Source organism: Polypterus senegalus, chromosome 11 (genome assembly GCF_016835505.1).
Source record: "Polypterus senegalus isolate Bchr_013 chromosome 11, ASM1683550v1, whole genome shotgun sequence".
Classification (NCBI taxonomy): domain Eukaryota; kingdom Metazoa; phylum Chordata; class Cladistia; order Polypteriformes; family Polypteridae; genus Polypterus; species Polypterus senegalus.
The window spans coordinates 47,806,763-47,821,701 of record NC_053164.1 but is presented as its reverse complement, the minus strand read 5'-3'; the positions used below and the strand labels follow the sequence as shown (position 1 = coordinate 47,821,701).

General features: G+C 36.0%; 1 protein-coding gene across 2 annotated transcripts in view; it reads right to left on the bottom strand.

Moving 5' to 3' along the window:
* Positions 1–6,099: 6,099 nt before the first annotated feature.
* ube2d4 (ubiquitin-conjugating enzyme E2D 4 (putative)) overlaps positions 6,100–14,939 on the bottom strand; it is a 51,820-nt gene continuing 42,980 nt past the window's right edge. For both annotated transcript variants that reach the window (XM_039768545.1, XM_039768544.1), the window contains 3 exons: positions 12,180–12,285; positions 10,455–10,548; positions 6,100–6,597 (listed from right to left, as the gene is read on the bottom strand). In XM_039768545.1, coding sequence (XP_039624479.1) covers positions 6,552–6,597; positions 10,455–10,548; positions 12,180–12,285 — 246 coding nt within the window. In that variant the 3' untranslated portion in view covers positions 6,100–6,551. The remainder of the gene's footprint in view (positions 6,598–10,454; positions 10,549–12,179; positions 12,286–14,939) is intronic.

The window sequence follows — 14,939 nt, the reverse complement described above, 5'->3', positions numbered from 1 at the left end:
TAAGTAGGATTCAGTTAGCATTGGGAACCCGCGTACCAAGTTTCTTGAAGATGGGCCCATAAGTAACAAATACCATTGAAAAGTTCAATATGGCGGCTGACAGTGGCATCATACCACCGAAATAAGTACCTACATTGGTTTCGGTTAGCGCAGAGAAGCTGCCTACCAAATTCTGTGAAGATGGGGCCATAAATAAGAAAGTTCAATATGGTGGATGTTGTCGACCGTTATGACCGTTACGCTTAGAATTTCGAAATGAAACCTGCTTAACCTTACCTTAAGTAAGCTGTAAGGAATGAGCCTGCCAAATTTCAGCCTTCTACCTACACAGGAAGTTGGAGAATTAGTCACATTGGAAAGTTCAATATGGCGGCCGACAGTGGTGTCATACCATCGAAATAAGCATGTACATTGGTTTCGGTTAGCGCAGGGAAGCCGCCTACCAAATTTCGTGAAGATGGGGCCATAAATAAGAAAATTCAACATGGCGGATGTTGTCGACCTTTATCGACCGTTATGACCGTTATGTGTAGAATTTCTAAATGAAACCTGCTTAACTTTTGTAAGTAAGCTGTAAGGAATGATCCTGCCAAATTTCAGCCTTCTATCTACACGGGAAGTTGGAGAATTAGTGATGAGTGAGTGAGTGAGTGAGGGCTTTGCCTTTTATTAGTACAGATCACAGCTGACACTGTGTGAGAGCTAATTGCCCCAACACTTAATAACTCTTCAAGTCACTTTTAGCTACAATGACTGCAAACAGCCTCTCATGTCACCGGGGAGGACTTTTACCAAACTCGTACTTGCAGAACTGCTTTAAGTTAGAAGCACTGGTCGGTTTTCAAACATGAATGGCTCATTGCAGGCTGTCAGAGCATCTGTATTGGCTGCAGTGTGGACTTAGACTAGGCCATTAAAAACATTTAGTTCTGTTTCTTTCTGTTCAAATGGGACATCATTTTCTTAAAGCATTCTCAGTATAGTTTTCATGAAACAACAGATTTCATGGTTCGTTTATTTCGCTTATTAGATGCTTCTACTGTGGAATGATGTGTTTGTTTAATATGGGACATAATGAAACCACACGTCATCCAAATAATTCCACTTTGTTTTATAGAGAAGAAAATTCTCCCAAAGTACATGGTTATCATCCAGGTACTTCCTGCCAAATGAGAGATGAGCATTTATATTCTTCTTAGCAATGACTTCCACTTTGATACTCTCAATGAAGCCCATTTTTGCTCAGTGTCTTTCCGATTGTGGAATTATGAACACTAGTCTTCGCTGAGAAGAGAAGCTTGCTATTTTTCTGGATATTTTGAGACTTTCTGGATAATTTTACAATGTGTCTTTGAAGTAATTTTTGAAGGCTTGCATACCTGAGAAGATTCCCTACTGTTCCCAGTGCTTTCCATATTGAAATTTTGTCCCTCTCTGTGGTTTTGTGGAGTTCTCAGAGCCTAAGAAATGCTCATGTAGTTGTTTACAGACAGGCAGATAATAATACGTTTTGTCTGATCTCTTTGGGAATTTCCTTCAACCGTGTCAATGCACATGCTTATTATGTGCTTGTTGAATCTTTGTGCTGGTAACTAGACTCTGACAATATGAATTAAAATAGGTGAGGTTATACTGAGCACAACTGCTTGTGTTTATCCCTTTAATGGGGTTCATTTAACTGGGGGGGCAATTACATTTTTTACATTAAATCAGTTGTTGGATCATTCACTATATAAATTAAGTTTAAAAAAATGTTTTTGTTCCCTCTGGTGCTCTTTATCTAAAAATACAATGTGGTTGAAGACCTGAAAAAACTTTTGATGTCAAAAACCTGCAATAACAGAGGAATTCAGGAAGGGAGGAAAATACAATTTCACAGCATTTGAAATATTTTAGTATATGATAAACTTCGCTTCCCAGGTCCTCCCTGCGTGGAGTTTGCATGTTCTCACCGTGTCTGCGTGGGTTTCCTCCCACAGTCCAAAGACATGGAGGTTAGGTGCACTGGCGATTCTAAATTGTCCCTAGTGTGTGGGTGGGTGTGTGTGTGTGCCCTGTGGTGGGCTTACACCCTGCTCGGGGTTTGTTTCCTGCCTTGCACCTTGTGTTGGCTCCAGCAGGCCCCCGTGACCCTGTAGTTAGGATATAGCGGGTTGGATAATGGATGGATAAACTTCAGGGCAGGGTGTTGCTATTCATGTTGACAGGAAGTCTGACCTTCCTTTTTAAGATGGCAGTTATGATAGCTAAAATAAATGTGGGAATAGCAATTTGTTACTGATCACTCAGAATTTGAAAGGCTCAGTAATTACTAATTCTGTATAATTTATCTTGTGATAACAAGGTGCATATGCTTTAACAAGTTCAGGAAGCAGGATTGTAAAATATCTTATGTGGAATATAATGATGAGCTGCTATATTGATATAACCTAGTCCTAACTCTAGACACAATATTTAAAAATAAAGGGTGTCAGACTGTAGAAAGAACAATTTGAAGTAAATGAAAACGTGGCATTAGAGAAAGTAATTCTGCTGGATTCGTTTTTCTGTGTTGTGTTCTATAAAAAAAAGGGTCCTTAAATATGAGTAACAGACATGTTAGAAATTTGTATGAAAGCTAAGGATTGAGACTTGAAAACACACCAGCACTTTGTGTAAAATATTTTTGCAGTGTAAAAGTATATATTTGCATATTCTGAGTTCCAGGAGTGCTGGTTCATATTCTGGCCTGGTCATTGCCTGTGCCGGAGTTTGCATGTATTCTCCGTGGCCATGTGGCTCTATCATTCAATTGTGTTCCTACATACATCCATCCATTTTCTAACCCGCTGAATCCAAATACAGGGTCACGGGGGTCTGCTGGAGCCAATCCCAGCCAACACAGGGCACAAGGCAGGAACCAATCCTGGGCAGGGTGCCAACCCACCGCAGGACACACACAAACACACCCATCACACACTAGGGCCAATTTAGAATCGCCAATCCACCTAACCTGCATGTCTTTAGATTGTGGGAGGAAACCGGAGAGCCCGGAGGAAACCCACGCAGACACGGGGAGAACATGCAAACTCCACGCAGGGAGGACCCGGGAAGCGAACCCGGGTCTCCTAACTGCGAGGCAGCAGCGCTACCACTGCGCCACCGTGCCGCCCTCCTACATACATGTTAGGCCAATTGTAGCTATAAATCATACCCTGCTTTGGCCTTGCACAGTGACACAAGGATAGACTCTGCCTGCCCGTGATTCTAAAATTAGGCTAAATAGGTTCAGAAAATTAATGGGGGGTTTTTAAACATCTACCATCTAACCGCACTGACAGAATAAACTAAGATGGTCATTAAAACACAAATGAAATATGCTGTAAGCTAGTTGTAACATACTGTGAGAAAGTCAGTTTGGCCCCACAATGCAATCTAGATATTACACATGATAATACTTCTACCATCAGATATATTTATTGAATAGGAAGTTTGCTTTAAGAACAAATACCAAATTTAACAAGACTGCTTTAAGGAGAAAAAGAAATATACTGTGAAGATGCAATATATTTGAGTATATTTGACTAGTGCAAAAATTCGCTACTGAAAAAAATGAACCAACCAAAATTATTTTTTTAATCTATGACTTTAAGAAATGGAGAACTAGTTCATCCAACAAATCCACTTCAGAAAGAGCTTCTGAGTTTCAGAAAGAAAGGATAGATAGATAGATAGATAGATAGATAGATAGATAGATAGATAGATGAGTTGACTCAAGTTTCTTTTGTCCCCAACAAACTCACAGATACAAAAGACACTTGTATTTTGCACATTTTATTTGTTTTGCAAGGACAATCAGTTACTGGTGTTTGAGAGACATTCTAGCAGATACACTGTATCTACTGTACAGTATTCTTTGTGGGTCATTTCCTAACTCAGTGCACTTCACTTGTAATGCTCATATAGTGGTCCTGGAGAGTAATGTTTCATTTCCTGAGGTTGGCTAGTTTGTAACCACTGTTAAAAGAAATATTTTAAATATTGTCCCAGCAGAAAGGCAAGAAATATAGAACAACTGAGAGAGGTTTTCGCTCTGGGAGACTCTTCACTGCCATCCAGGCAGCACCCTGAGTCCTGTAAACTTGGCACCTTGAATAAAAATCAATGTCCATTATCTTAAAAGGTACTCCGTAGCAGAGCCTGTGGATAAGGAGATTGACATTACACCAAATACCACTGCTTACAGGAAATGAGAACACCATATCAGTGATTTCTAGAAAACACTAACTGCAAAACACAGCATGAGTATGATCAGCCTCATTTAGTAGTTTGAGAACAGGCAAGTCAGACTTCCACAACACAGACATTAACCTGGAGCAGTCTATAGATGGATATTGAGCGTTAACTACAAAATGTACAGAACTGAACCTTTTCCTTTCTTTCTCACTTTTTTCAGCATCCCATTTTCTTAGTGTAAGCCACTCATTTTTCAAGGTCAATTCAAAGGGAAAAAACTCTGTTTGTGTAAACATTCCCTCATCTGACACATTTGAATGAGACATATGAAAGTAACAAAGATAAATATTGCTGTTGATGTTGTAATGCAATTAAACTTTTAATCTATCAAATGTGCAAGTATCCTTAATTTTTACACATGTAATTTTAAATGGAGGTACATGGACCCCTTGGTAGTGAGAACTGAAATGCAAGAAAAACCCCTGGCTCTGACACCGAGACCCAGAAGAAGGTATTGATTCCTCACTCCAGTTAATTATGGCTAATGCATATAAGCCAAAGACATTTCTGCTTTTGTATTCCTAAGGTTCCATGATCTGGTCATCATACTGTTGCATCAGTTAATGTATAATAGTCATTGGTCTTAAACACATACATAAAGAAAAAAAATTAACTACAGATATTCTTCAGTGTCAACCACATTTCATTTTGCATGTAATCATACCACACTTTTGCTTGAATAACCAAAACTCTGATGAATAGATAAGGATTAAAATAAACGTATTTCCTTGGCATATCAAAACCTTAAATACTCCATGTTAAGGCTGAAATGTGCATTTTTTTTTAAATACATGGTTATTAAAACTTAATGCACGCAAAATGGCAGATTCTGTTTTCCTGATTCTACAACTTTGCAAATGAACACTCTCCAAGAAACGGTGGAGAAAAATGCTTTGTTGACATATCTTGTGCTCTTCTATTTCTGCATGTTCTTGATGTGTAACAGTGTAGAGTTCATCTTACTATCATGATGACCATCCTGTGTTTCACACATTCTCACACTTTTTTTACATATACATTTACACACAACTTGTGTTTTGGGAGAATCTGCTCATATTATATCCATGCAAGTGCATCACAAATCAATGAATATAAATTATGTAGTAACTACCAGTAAAACATTTTGTATTTAATATTTATTTAGTATTGTCACAGTTTTTGTTTTTGCTAAATTAAATAAAGAATATGCTCCTTCTAGGAAGAGCACATTAAATAAATTACATGATTGTAGGATAAACAAGGAGCTTGGCTTGAAGAGCACGTTTGGCTGTCTTATTCACCATTTTCACAGGCACAGAGTGATGGTAATGGTTTTGTTATTACAGGACATTTTCATAGCCCAGATGGTTGTAAACCACTATTAGCATATTATGGCCTTTATAATGTCTTTTTATGAAGAAAATTAAGAATAATCAAAAGGAACTCCTTTGAGGGTGGCAAAGTAAAATGACAATAAGGAAGTCATTACAATATAACCAGCTATGTAAAGTGTTCATTTGCCCTCTTATTCTGAATATTCCTGTTGAGTAAGAAAAGTTCCATTTTGGCTCAAATACAATATGGTGCACCTGTCTTATTCTACAAAGCAGTCTCAGACACAGTAAAACATACATAAATAGAAAGTGTTATTATATTATATATATATATATATATATATATATATATATATATATATATATATATATACACACACATATACATACATACATATATATATATATATATATATATATATATATATACACACATATACATATACATATATATACATATATATATATATATATATATATATAATATATACACACATATATATATATGTTGTTTTTTTTTTTTTTTATACACACTGTACCCTGTTTATGGTTCCATGAAATCCAGCCTGTACCCTATTAGTGTTAGAACCTCGCTAAAACATCTCCCACCTTCACTGAAGATATTATGCATCCATTAATTAAACAATAACAACATTAAAATAATAACCATCATTACTATCACATTAAAAAACATGGTAGTGTTTCAGGGTTTGTAGTCCAGAGCACTCAAAAACCAGGCATTTCTTCATTGTTGTCAAGTTGTCTTTTTGTCGATGTTTTCTGTGTCCTTCCCTTGCAGCAGGAGTCAAAAGATTTCTGTGATTGGCACATGGTACCAGGTAAACAAAATTCGGCGGCCCATTTTGTGGATTTATTTGCATTTAAAGTTGGTATTTCTCGTTCAAGAACCTGTTTTGAATTACTATTTTTTTTGTGGATGTTCATTTGTAAAAACAGTGCAATTCACATTGCATACTTTTGTGTCCATTCTCTGGCTAATCTGTTGTACCTACAAATAAAAAAGATAAAAAAACTTGATTAGTTTATGTTTTTTGTGTTTACTCAGATTAAAATACAGTATGTATCTTGCACAGTGTAAGTAATATAAAGGCAAAACCATAATGAAACGATTTTATTTGCTGTATATTACATCTAAAAATAATGCAAAGTATGTTATAATCTATGCGGCATACAGTATACTTCATCCTTCCTTTACTCAACCCCATCTTTCTCACAGCACTGGAGGTTTTTGTTTTCCTCTCCTCCGCTGTCAACTGGCCATTATGCATAGATTAACATTTAATTAATAGACACGTACTGTTGGCTTCCATTTATGTCAATCAGTTTCAAACTTTTCTGTTTTCCTGTCTGTTTAAACAAATCTGTGTCTTTATGTGTAGTCATTGTATAATCAACAGTTTGTAAAATTTATACTAACATTTTAGCTAAGAACTTGTCATCGCACTTTGTGCCTGCACTAACTAGCTCAGTGGTTAGCTAACTAACACAACAAACAACATTTACTTACAAATCACAGCACTCTGCCTTTCTTTACAATAATGGCTTCGTAGCTAAGCCCCTTTCATATTTTTTCTCATAAAGGAAAAGGAATAAATAAATAGCTTTTTTTGACAGGCTTTCCAAATGTAATGCCTTCTACCGCAGAGTGGCCATTCACACCTTTCAAAAACTTGTGCAGACTGAAATGTGCTCCATATTCACACTCTTTCTGCTATAAAAACTTGTGGTCAGATATATCCTGACACAAGATCTGCTTTCCCTTTTTAAATTTATTGTGGTAAACTTTACAGGCCATGCTCACCTGAAACAAATCTGCACTAAAAATAACATGAACAGTAAAACGTTTAATTATTTCCATTCTCACTAAAATGTAAAAAATGATGTGAGACTTTAGAATTATTTAATGCTCCCTTTTGTTTACATGGAGGCATCCACTGAGGTGGTCCAAACAACAACAAACAGACATGTATCAAAGGATTACAGATAAATGAATGTAGTGAGAAGTCATCTTTTATTGGCTTAATAAAAATATTACAATATGCAAGCTTTTGAGGCAACTCAGGCCCCTTGTTCAGGCAAGATGTAGTCACCTTTGGGGTGCCTCGGCATCATTTTTCTGCAGGAATTTTGCAGGACCCATTAGCACTTGTGCTCAGGAATAAATCTCCATTATGAGTAATGCAGTTTATTTTATATAGGTTATAATTTTAGGGGGTTAATCAACAGGCATACTGCCTCTTCATGATTTAAGTATGCATTAAAGATAAAAATTGTGTTTCTTTTGTAGATATGAATAATGCCACCGTTTAACACTGATATTCTCTGTCCTAAAACTGAAACCTGGCCATATTATTAATTTTAAGAACCACTGAATTTATTCATGTTTATCAGTTTATTTTAGACCAACTAACAGGGGTACACATTTGTTCTTCTCATCTTTCCAGTAATCATTTCCTGCTCTCAGTACTACTCACAGTCCTCTGGTGTGGCATGCACTTGCGTTCACTGCTAAGAACACATCCTATGTTATCTGTAGCTAACCACATTGTGGGGAAACTAATAACACTTATCACAAATTTAGTTTTTTTACATAGAAAATGCCTCTTTTTCTTTTCCAAAGAAGGGAAAATCAAATGAAAGATGGTGATCAATAACTAAAATTACAACTTATAGTTCACTAACTGGTACATGTTAGTATTAAAAGACTTTTTGATTGCATAGTACAAGAATGAGAATCTTTTCCCCAAAGTGTAATATCCTTGTCCCAAGTACTGAAAAGCAAGACTAGAAACTGGGGCAGAGAGGACTGATGATGTGTCAGATGTGGGTTTGAATCCCAGAAGGGAGAGTGTAAGTGAAACAATATTCAGTAAATGCACACATTTTCTTGTTTTGGTGTTAGGTTGTGTGGTATATTTAGTATATGCTAGACTACATAGTTTCCTTCTTCACATGACCAGACACTGGATCGCCTCTTAAATTATAATTGTTAACAGTCATCTAAAATATACAAGACAGGATGAGGATGAGAAGAATAAAATGTACTCCTTTAATTCCTATGATGGGTATACAAGGTTATTTTATATTTTCTCCTTTAATATATTTCTCCTGTATACTGCACTATTAGTTTAATGACAGCTAAAAGTAAAAGCAGTGATGTTTTCAAATAAGGACAAAAGAAGTAACACAGTAAACATGTCAAGTAATGGTAAAACTTTTAATATGAAGATTTATTATTATTGATACTTCACAAATTTTCTACAAGGGTAAATACACAGTAAATAGGTTTGTGTATTATTCAGTGTGTTGGTCTGATGCCAGTATAAAACATGCACTTATTGTAGACTAAATTTTCATTGAAAGCAGAAATTTAGCAGTTATCTGCTTTACATTATTCTTTTTAATACATTTCAGATGAATCTATTACAATTGTCTGACACAATCTCCATATATCCCTAGCCAATATATACAGCAAAAATCAACTGGCAGGTTTGCTGTGATCCATGATGGCAGGATTTAAGTTAAAGATCATGAGACCGGCTTGTATGCCTCTCACATTACAATGAAGGCATTTTATCTGGCATGTAAACTTAAGATTTTACTACTTTAACCCTAATCCATGAATGAAGGGGTCTCCAAGATCCCCAGTTGCAGATTTTCAAATTCTTTCCCTTTCAAGGTAATACGACGGCCATGAAATTTTCTGACTTTTCATTTCGTGTTGTCTTGAAAAATGTGCCGAAATCTGCTTCTCAATATCTCGGTGCAAATAAGTGCAACAGTAGCACAAAGGAGATGGGGGTCTCCATGACCAACATTCATGGAACATTACCCTTTTTGCTTTGTTTTATATTTGAATTTTCTATTTAAATTTGTATTTTCTTTGGTTTAGATTTTCTTAGTCCTGCATGAGACATTTCTGGTGTATAGTTTGTTGAGGAGCAAGTCCAGTTGATGTGTTTATGAACGATGAGTCAACGACCAACAAAGGAATTCAATGCAAGTGAAGCCCTGGCTGAAATAATGAAGGAGTTGTCCAATTTCGATACATCAGACAACTCAAATGAAGAGGACAATGATGATGGAAGTGACACTGTGTCAGGTGATGAGGAAACAAAAATTGATGATGAAACAGCCCCAAGGAGATGCAGCAAATGTAGCTAAGAAGCGATGCTGTCACATGTGCCCAAGGGCAAAGGAGAGAAAGATAAAGGCTGCTTGCCCCCAGTGTAAACTTCTGGTGTGCCAGGAACATTCAGAGTGTTCTCTTGTGTGTCTGGCCTGCAAACAAGTTGAAGTTGAGGCAGATTCTGAGTGACTGTTCTGTATGCGAATCAGAAGTGTAACTGACGTCTTGTTTTAGTGCTACTATGACTGTATTTTATATGAACACGCATCACTATTACAAAGGTGACATGTAAACCATTGAAAATTTACACCACATTTACTTCATTTCAGAGGTAATAAAAATGTCTGAAGTTATTGTATTACTTTTTAGACAGATTTAACCGGTTTCAAAAGGTCTGCAAGACCCCCTATTCATGGAAACGTTATAAAAATGGCATTCATGGATAAGGGTTAATAGATATTTTTGCTTTGGGTGCCCTCTAGTGGATATATTCTAAATCTGACATGAAAGTAAAAAAAATCCCTTCCAATAATGAACATTTCATTGAATGCTGTTCACAATACAGAGCAATACTGAGCTGAATATGATTTAATGCAACCTTACATGTCATGTCAAACACAGAAGAAACAAAAGTCATACTAAACAACTAATTTCTTAATCTCTTTTATAGAATTGCTTAGGAAGGAAGAAAAAACATGAAGGAAGAAAAATCTTACTTTTCCCTGTCCGCCTTATAGGTGTGTGCAATTTCTGGAACCAAGGGGTCATCAGGATTGGGGTCACAGAGCAATGAACAGATTGACAACAAGACTGTTCCACAAAAAGAGAAGGTAATTGAAACAAATTAATATTTAGAGATGTCTAATGCACACAGGGCTTCAACACAATTAAATGAACAACACACACAGAAAAGTACTAAAAAGTAAGGGGGCAAATATTTATATACTGTGTTGTAAAGCAGTATTTGAATTGATCACTTTTCTTTTGAGAAAAAAAAAACCAGATGATATTACTAAAACTTTTTATTTGGATGATGCCTTGTTCAAGGTGACTGACAACATGTGAGATATGATTAGTTACATTTCTTTGTTTTTCCAGTTGGAGCACAGACAGGTGAAGTGCCTTGCTCATGGTCACACAGTGTCAGTAGCAGGATTTGAATCTGCAACCTCAGCCACAATACATGAATTTAGTGTGTTTCCAGTTTAAATACAAATCTAAAAGGAAAATATGCTAAGCATGTATATAAATTAATATTTTATTTCACAGAGAACATGGACAATGCATTAAAATGTGCAAAACATATATTATAATGAATGCTTATTAGTTTTCTTGTGTAGCTTGTTTTAAGACTATTAAACTTTGCAAATGTGTGCACAAGAGTTAACAGCACAATATAGCAGACACTTCGTATTCTTTACTTTTGTAAACATTTTAGATGAAAACATAAGCCTTCATGCCACAGAGCGCTTGTGGTGCACTAATTTTTAACATGGCACAAAAATATTAAAAGTGCATTTTTTTTATTTATATTGCTGATTGAAAAACTGAAAATTGGAGACAGGTTAAAGTAAATTATGGGTAGTGCTAAAAAAAGGTTATTTTGATGCCACTGTGTGTACAACTGTGAGTGTTTGTGCCCTATGATGTACAGCTACTCCTATTTTACACACTGTCCGACTTTCATAGGCCTCATCTCACTCATGACCCCTAAATGGAAATAAAATTTGATAGACTGTGACATAAAAAAGCAATGATCAGTCAGTTTTTTTTTTAAACATATTATGCTTGTGCCTCTGTGGTGTCTTAGCTTCTGTTTCGCTTGTGTATATTTTTGTTATTATTTGAAACTATTTTATATATAGAAAATGATGTCTTCAAATCTTTTGTCTAAATAATAAATAATCACTTTGCTGTCATTCAGAATTCAGGAAGCATGACTTTTTTGTTTAGCAAGGCCTACAATACGAAAAAACATACAACTTTGGGTGTTTGGACTTAACAGGCCAAGAAATGGCCTGCTAATCTCTAGCAATGTTTAATAAATGTTCAGTTTTCTTATCAATAATCAGTTTGTGTACAGTATTTCCAAAAAAAAAAGAAACTGGATATAATCATAATAGCTTGAGACATTATTTTGCATTTCACAGATGTTACAGCTTTACTCGAATGAAAGACTTAACAGAGTAAATGTACTGCATATGCTTAAAAAAATACTTAATTAGGTGAATGTAACAAGATGTTTTTAGACTAAGTTCTTTACATTACAATTTATAAATAAATCAGTTATAGTTTACTCTATTAATTGAGTAGAAGAAAAAAATACCGAAAAGTAGACAACTAAATATACTGCTAACATTAGTTCACTTAAAGTACAGACAAGAGCAAAATCAAAATATGTAATACCATAAAATTAGAACATCAGAGAAGTAGCAGATTACCTTTTGATACTGTTAGAGCTGGGGACCACTGTGATCTGAGAATATCGAGGCAAATACTCCCATTGCTGTTTATGTTTGGGTGATAAATCTTTGTCGTGAATGCAACCTATTGCCAAGAAATAAAATGTGAAAGCACAATTCTTTCAAAAATATTCATTTATTACTTTAACAGCCATCTATTCACAGATGACTTGTATTGGCAAAAAGTGTTGCAAGTTATGCAGAGATTAATCAAGACATTAGATGCTATTGATAAAACCTACAAATTATGACATTATGGGAAATGGGCAAGAAGAGGAAGAGGATACTCTTACACCATTATTATAGTCATTGAGGGATTTGTGCTTCTATTTTATGATTTAGGTTAATCTGACTTGCATATAATACCAAAACTGAAACAATAATAAATACTGTACCAAAGAGGGCATCAAGACAGTTCAGAAGCACAGACACCAACATGAATATTGAGCAGATGCAGTTTAATGTAGACAAGTGTGAAGTGCTATGTGTGACTACAATAAACCTTATTCATAAAATTAACCTAAAAAATGCATATATGATTGTTGGATTTATGTTTATGCATCATTTTCATTCTATATGCAAAATTCAGAAGCAACAAAAAACAAAATATTACATTAGGTTATACAGTGAAAACAGGAAAATACAAATCAAAAGAAGTTACAATAAAACTCTGATTTTTTACAAAGTAATAAAGAGCAACATTAGAGAATAAAATGTAAAGTGCCTTCTCCCAATTATAAATTACTAGCAAAATACCCGCGTTTCGCAGCGGACAAGTAGTGTGTTAAAGTTATGAAAAAGAAAAGGAAGCATTCTAAAAATAACATAACATGATTGTCAATATAATTGCTTTGTGTTATGAGTGTTGCTGTCATCAAGGATTTGATTATCATCATTTATTTCAATCAGGTTCGTATTTGGAGGATGTGTTGTGTTCAAGTTGCTTTCCGTGTTTGTCTAGTCTATCCCTGACCATCTCATCTTCGTTGTCAACCTTTGTAAAGATAACAGGTTTCATTCATCGAAGTGATCACCACCCAAATCGGTACTAGTGAATCTAAGATGTTTAACAGGCACTCCCGGTATTAAGTTGTGGATTTGCCTGCGAATATTTAGTGGCAGCGTGTCTATGAACGTAATTTAAACTTAAGCTTTACACCTTGCTTTCCTGTTGAGATGTCTACAAAGGCTTGTTCAGCGTTAGAGGGTTGTTCCTGTCTTACTGCATCAATAAACAACTTGTCTTACTCTTTATCTGAGACATCACACACTGCATGCACGGGTTTACCTTTCTCAGTCCTGCAAACTTTAGCAAATTGCTTCAATTTACCACATTTTTTACAGTAGGTGAACTTATGAATATGCGTGTATGCGTCAGTCGCTTCATATTCTATTGCTGCCTTCTCAATTGTGTAATGCGTTTTTTGTTCAGCGCTCTTTGGAGCTCTTGTTTGTTCTCTGCGTACTGCATTCACAGTCAGTTCACGTGAGCCACTCGGAGTACATGCATCGAAGGTTCTCAGTTGTGCTATCTCATGCGATCTTGCGATGCCCACAGCTTTATTTAATGTTAGCTAAGACTTAAAAGCTTCTCTCACACTTTCGCGGAGTTTGTGCCAAACACTAGTCTATCCCTGACCATCTCATCTTCATTTGTATAAGCACAGTCTTTCACCCACGAATATTTAGCGGCAGCGTGTCTATTGGATTGCCGCTGACGGAAGGCCTTATATGTACAGACAGTCAATTACATGGGAGGCGTGCTGATGGAGGACGCAACTCCGCCTCACACTGCGACCGAGCTGCAGGCTATGGCTGTATATATGTACGGAATTAGGTTCCAGTTATGACCGTTACGCATAGAATTTCGAAATGAAACCTGTCTAACTTTTGTAAGTAAACTGTAAGGAATGAGCCTGCCAAATTTCAGCATTCTACCTACATGGGAAGTTGGAGAATTAGTGATGAGTCAGTGAGTCAGTCAGTGAGGGCTTTGCCTTTTATTAGTATAGATCATTTGCTCTGAAAGGCTAGATGACTGATTCTCTTCATCACTTAACAAAAAAGGTTATATGCAGGTTTTAAACATTCTCTTAATGCATCAAAGATAAAGGTACTGCAGTATAATCCTTTCATGTAAACAGTGAAACACACTCTCAAAGCACCAGTGAAGCATCTAGGAAAAAAATCATCTTCACGGAAATGGCATACTCGAAACAATTTAGTCATATAGTTTTAGGAAGAGGCATCATGAAGACTTAGTCATTCAAAAAAAATACAATGGTCTGAGTGTTCCCTCACGAATTGTAAAAAATATCTTGTTCTTAAGATTGAATGAAAAAGAAAAAAAGTGATGTGTAAAAAAAAAAAATAAATAAATAAATTTAAGTATTGACAATCAGGACAATGCGTACAGCTTAACAGCATAACAAACAGGTTTTTATTCACGGAGTAAGATTTGTGTTAGAAGCAAACACTGAAAATGAACTTCTCGCATTATGCTGCTATCACAGTTTAATGACCTCTTGGGTAGAGCCATCAGCAGTAGGTCTGCCTGCAGAGAAGGCGTCAACCTCGTTGAGAAGTTTACTTACCTCTGCAACAACATTCATGTCTCTGCTGACTCTTCCTATGAAGTCGGTAGACAGATTGGGAGAAGAAGGGGCGGGTCATGAGGTCACTGGAAAGGGGTGTGTGGTACTCCCGATATCTTTGCAAAAGGACAAAGGTCCAAGTCTT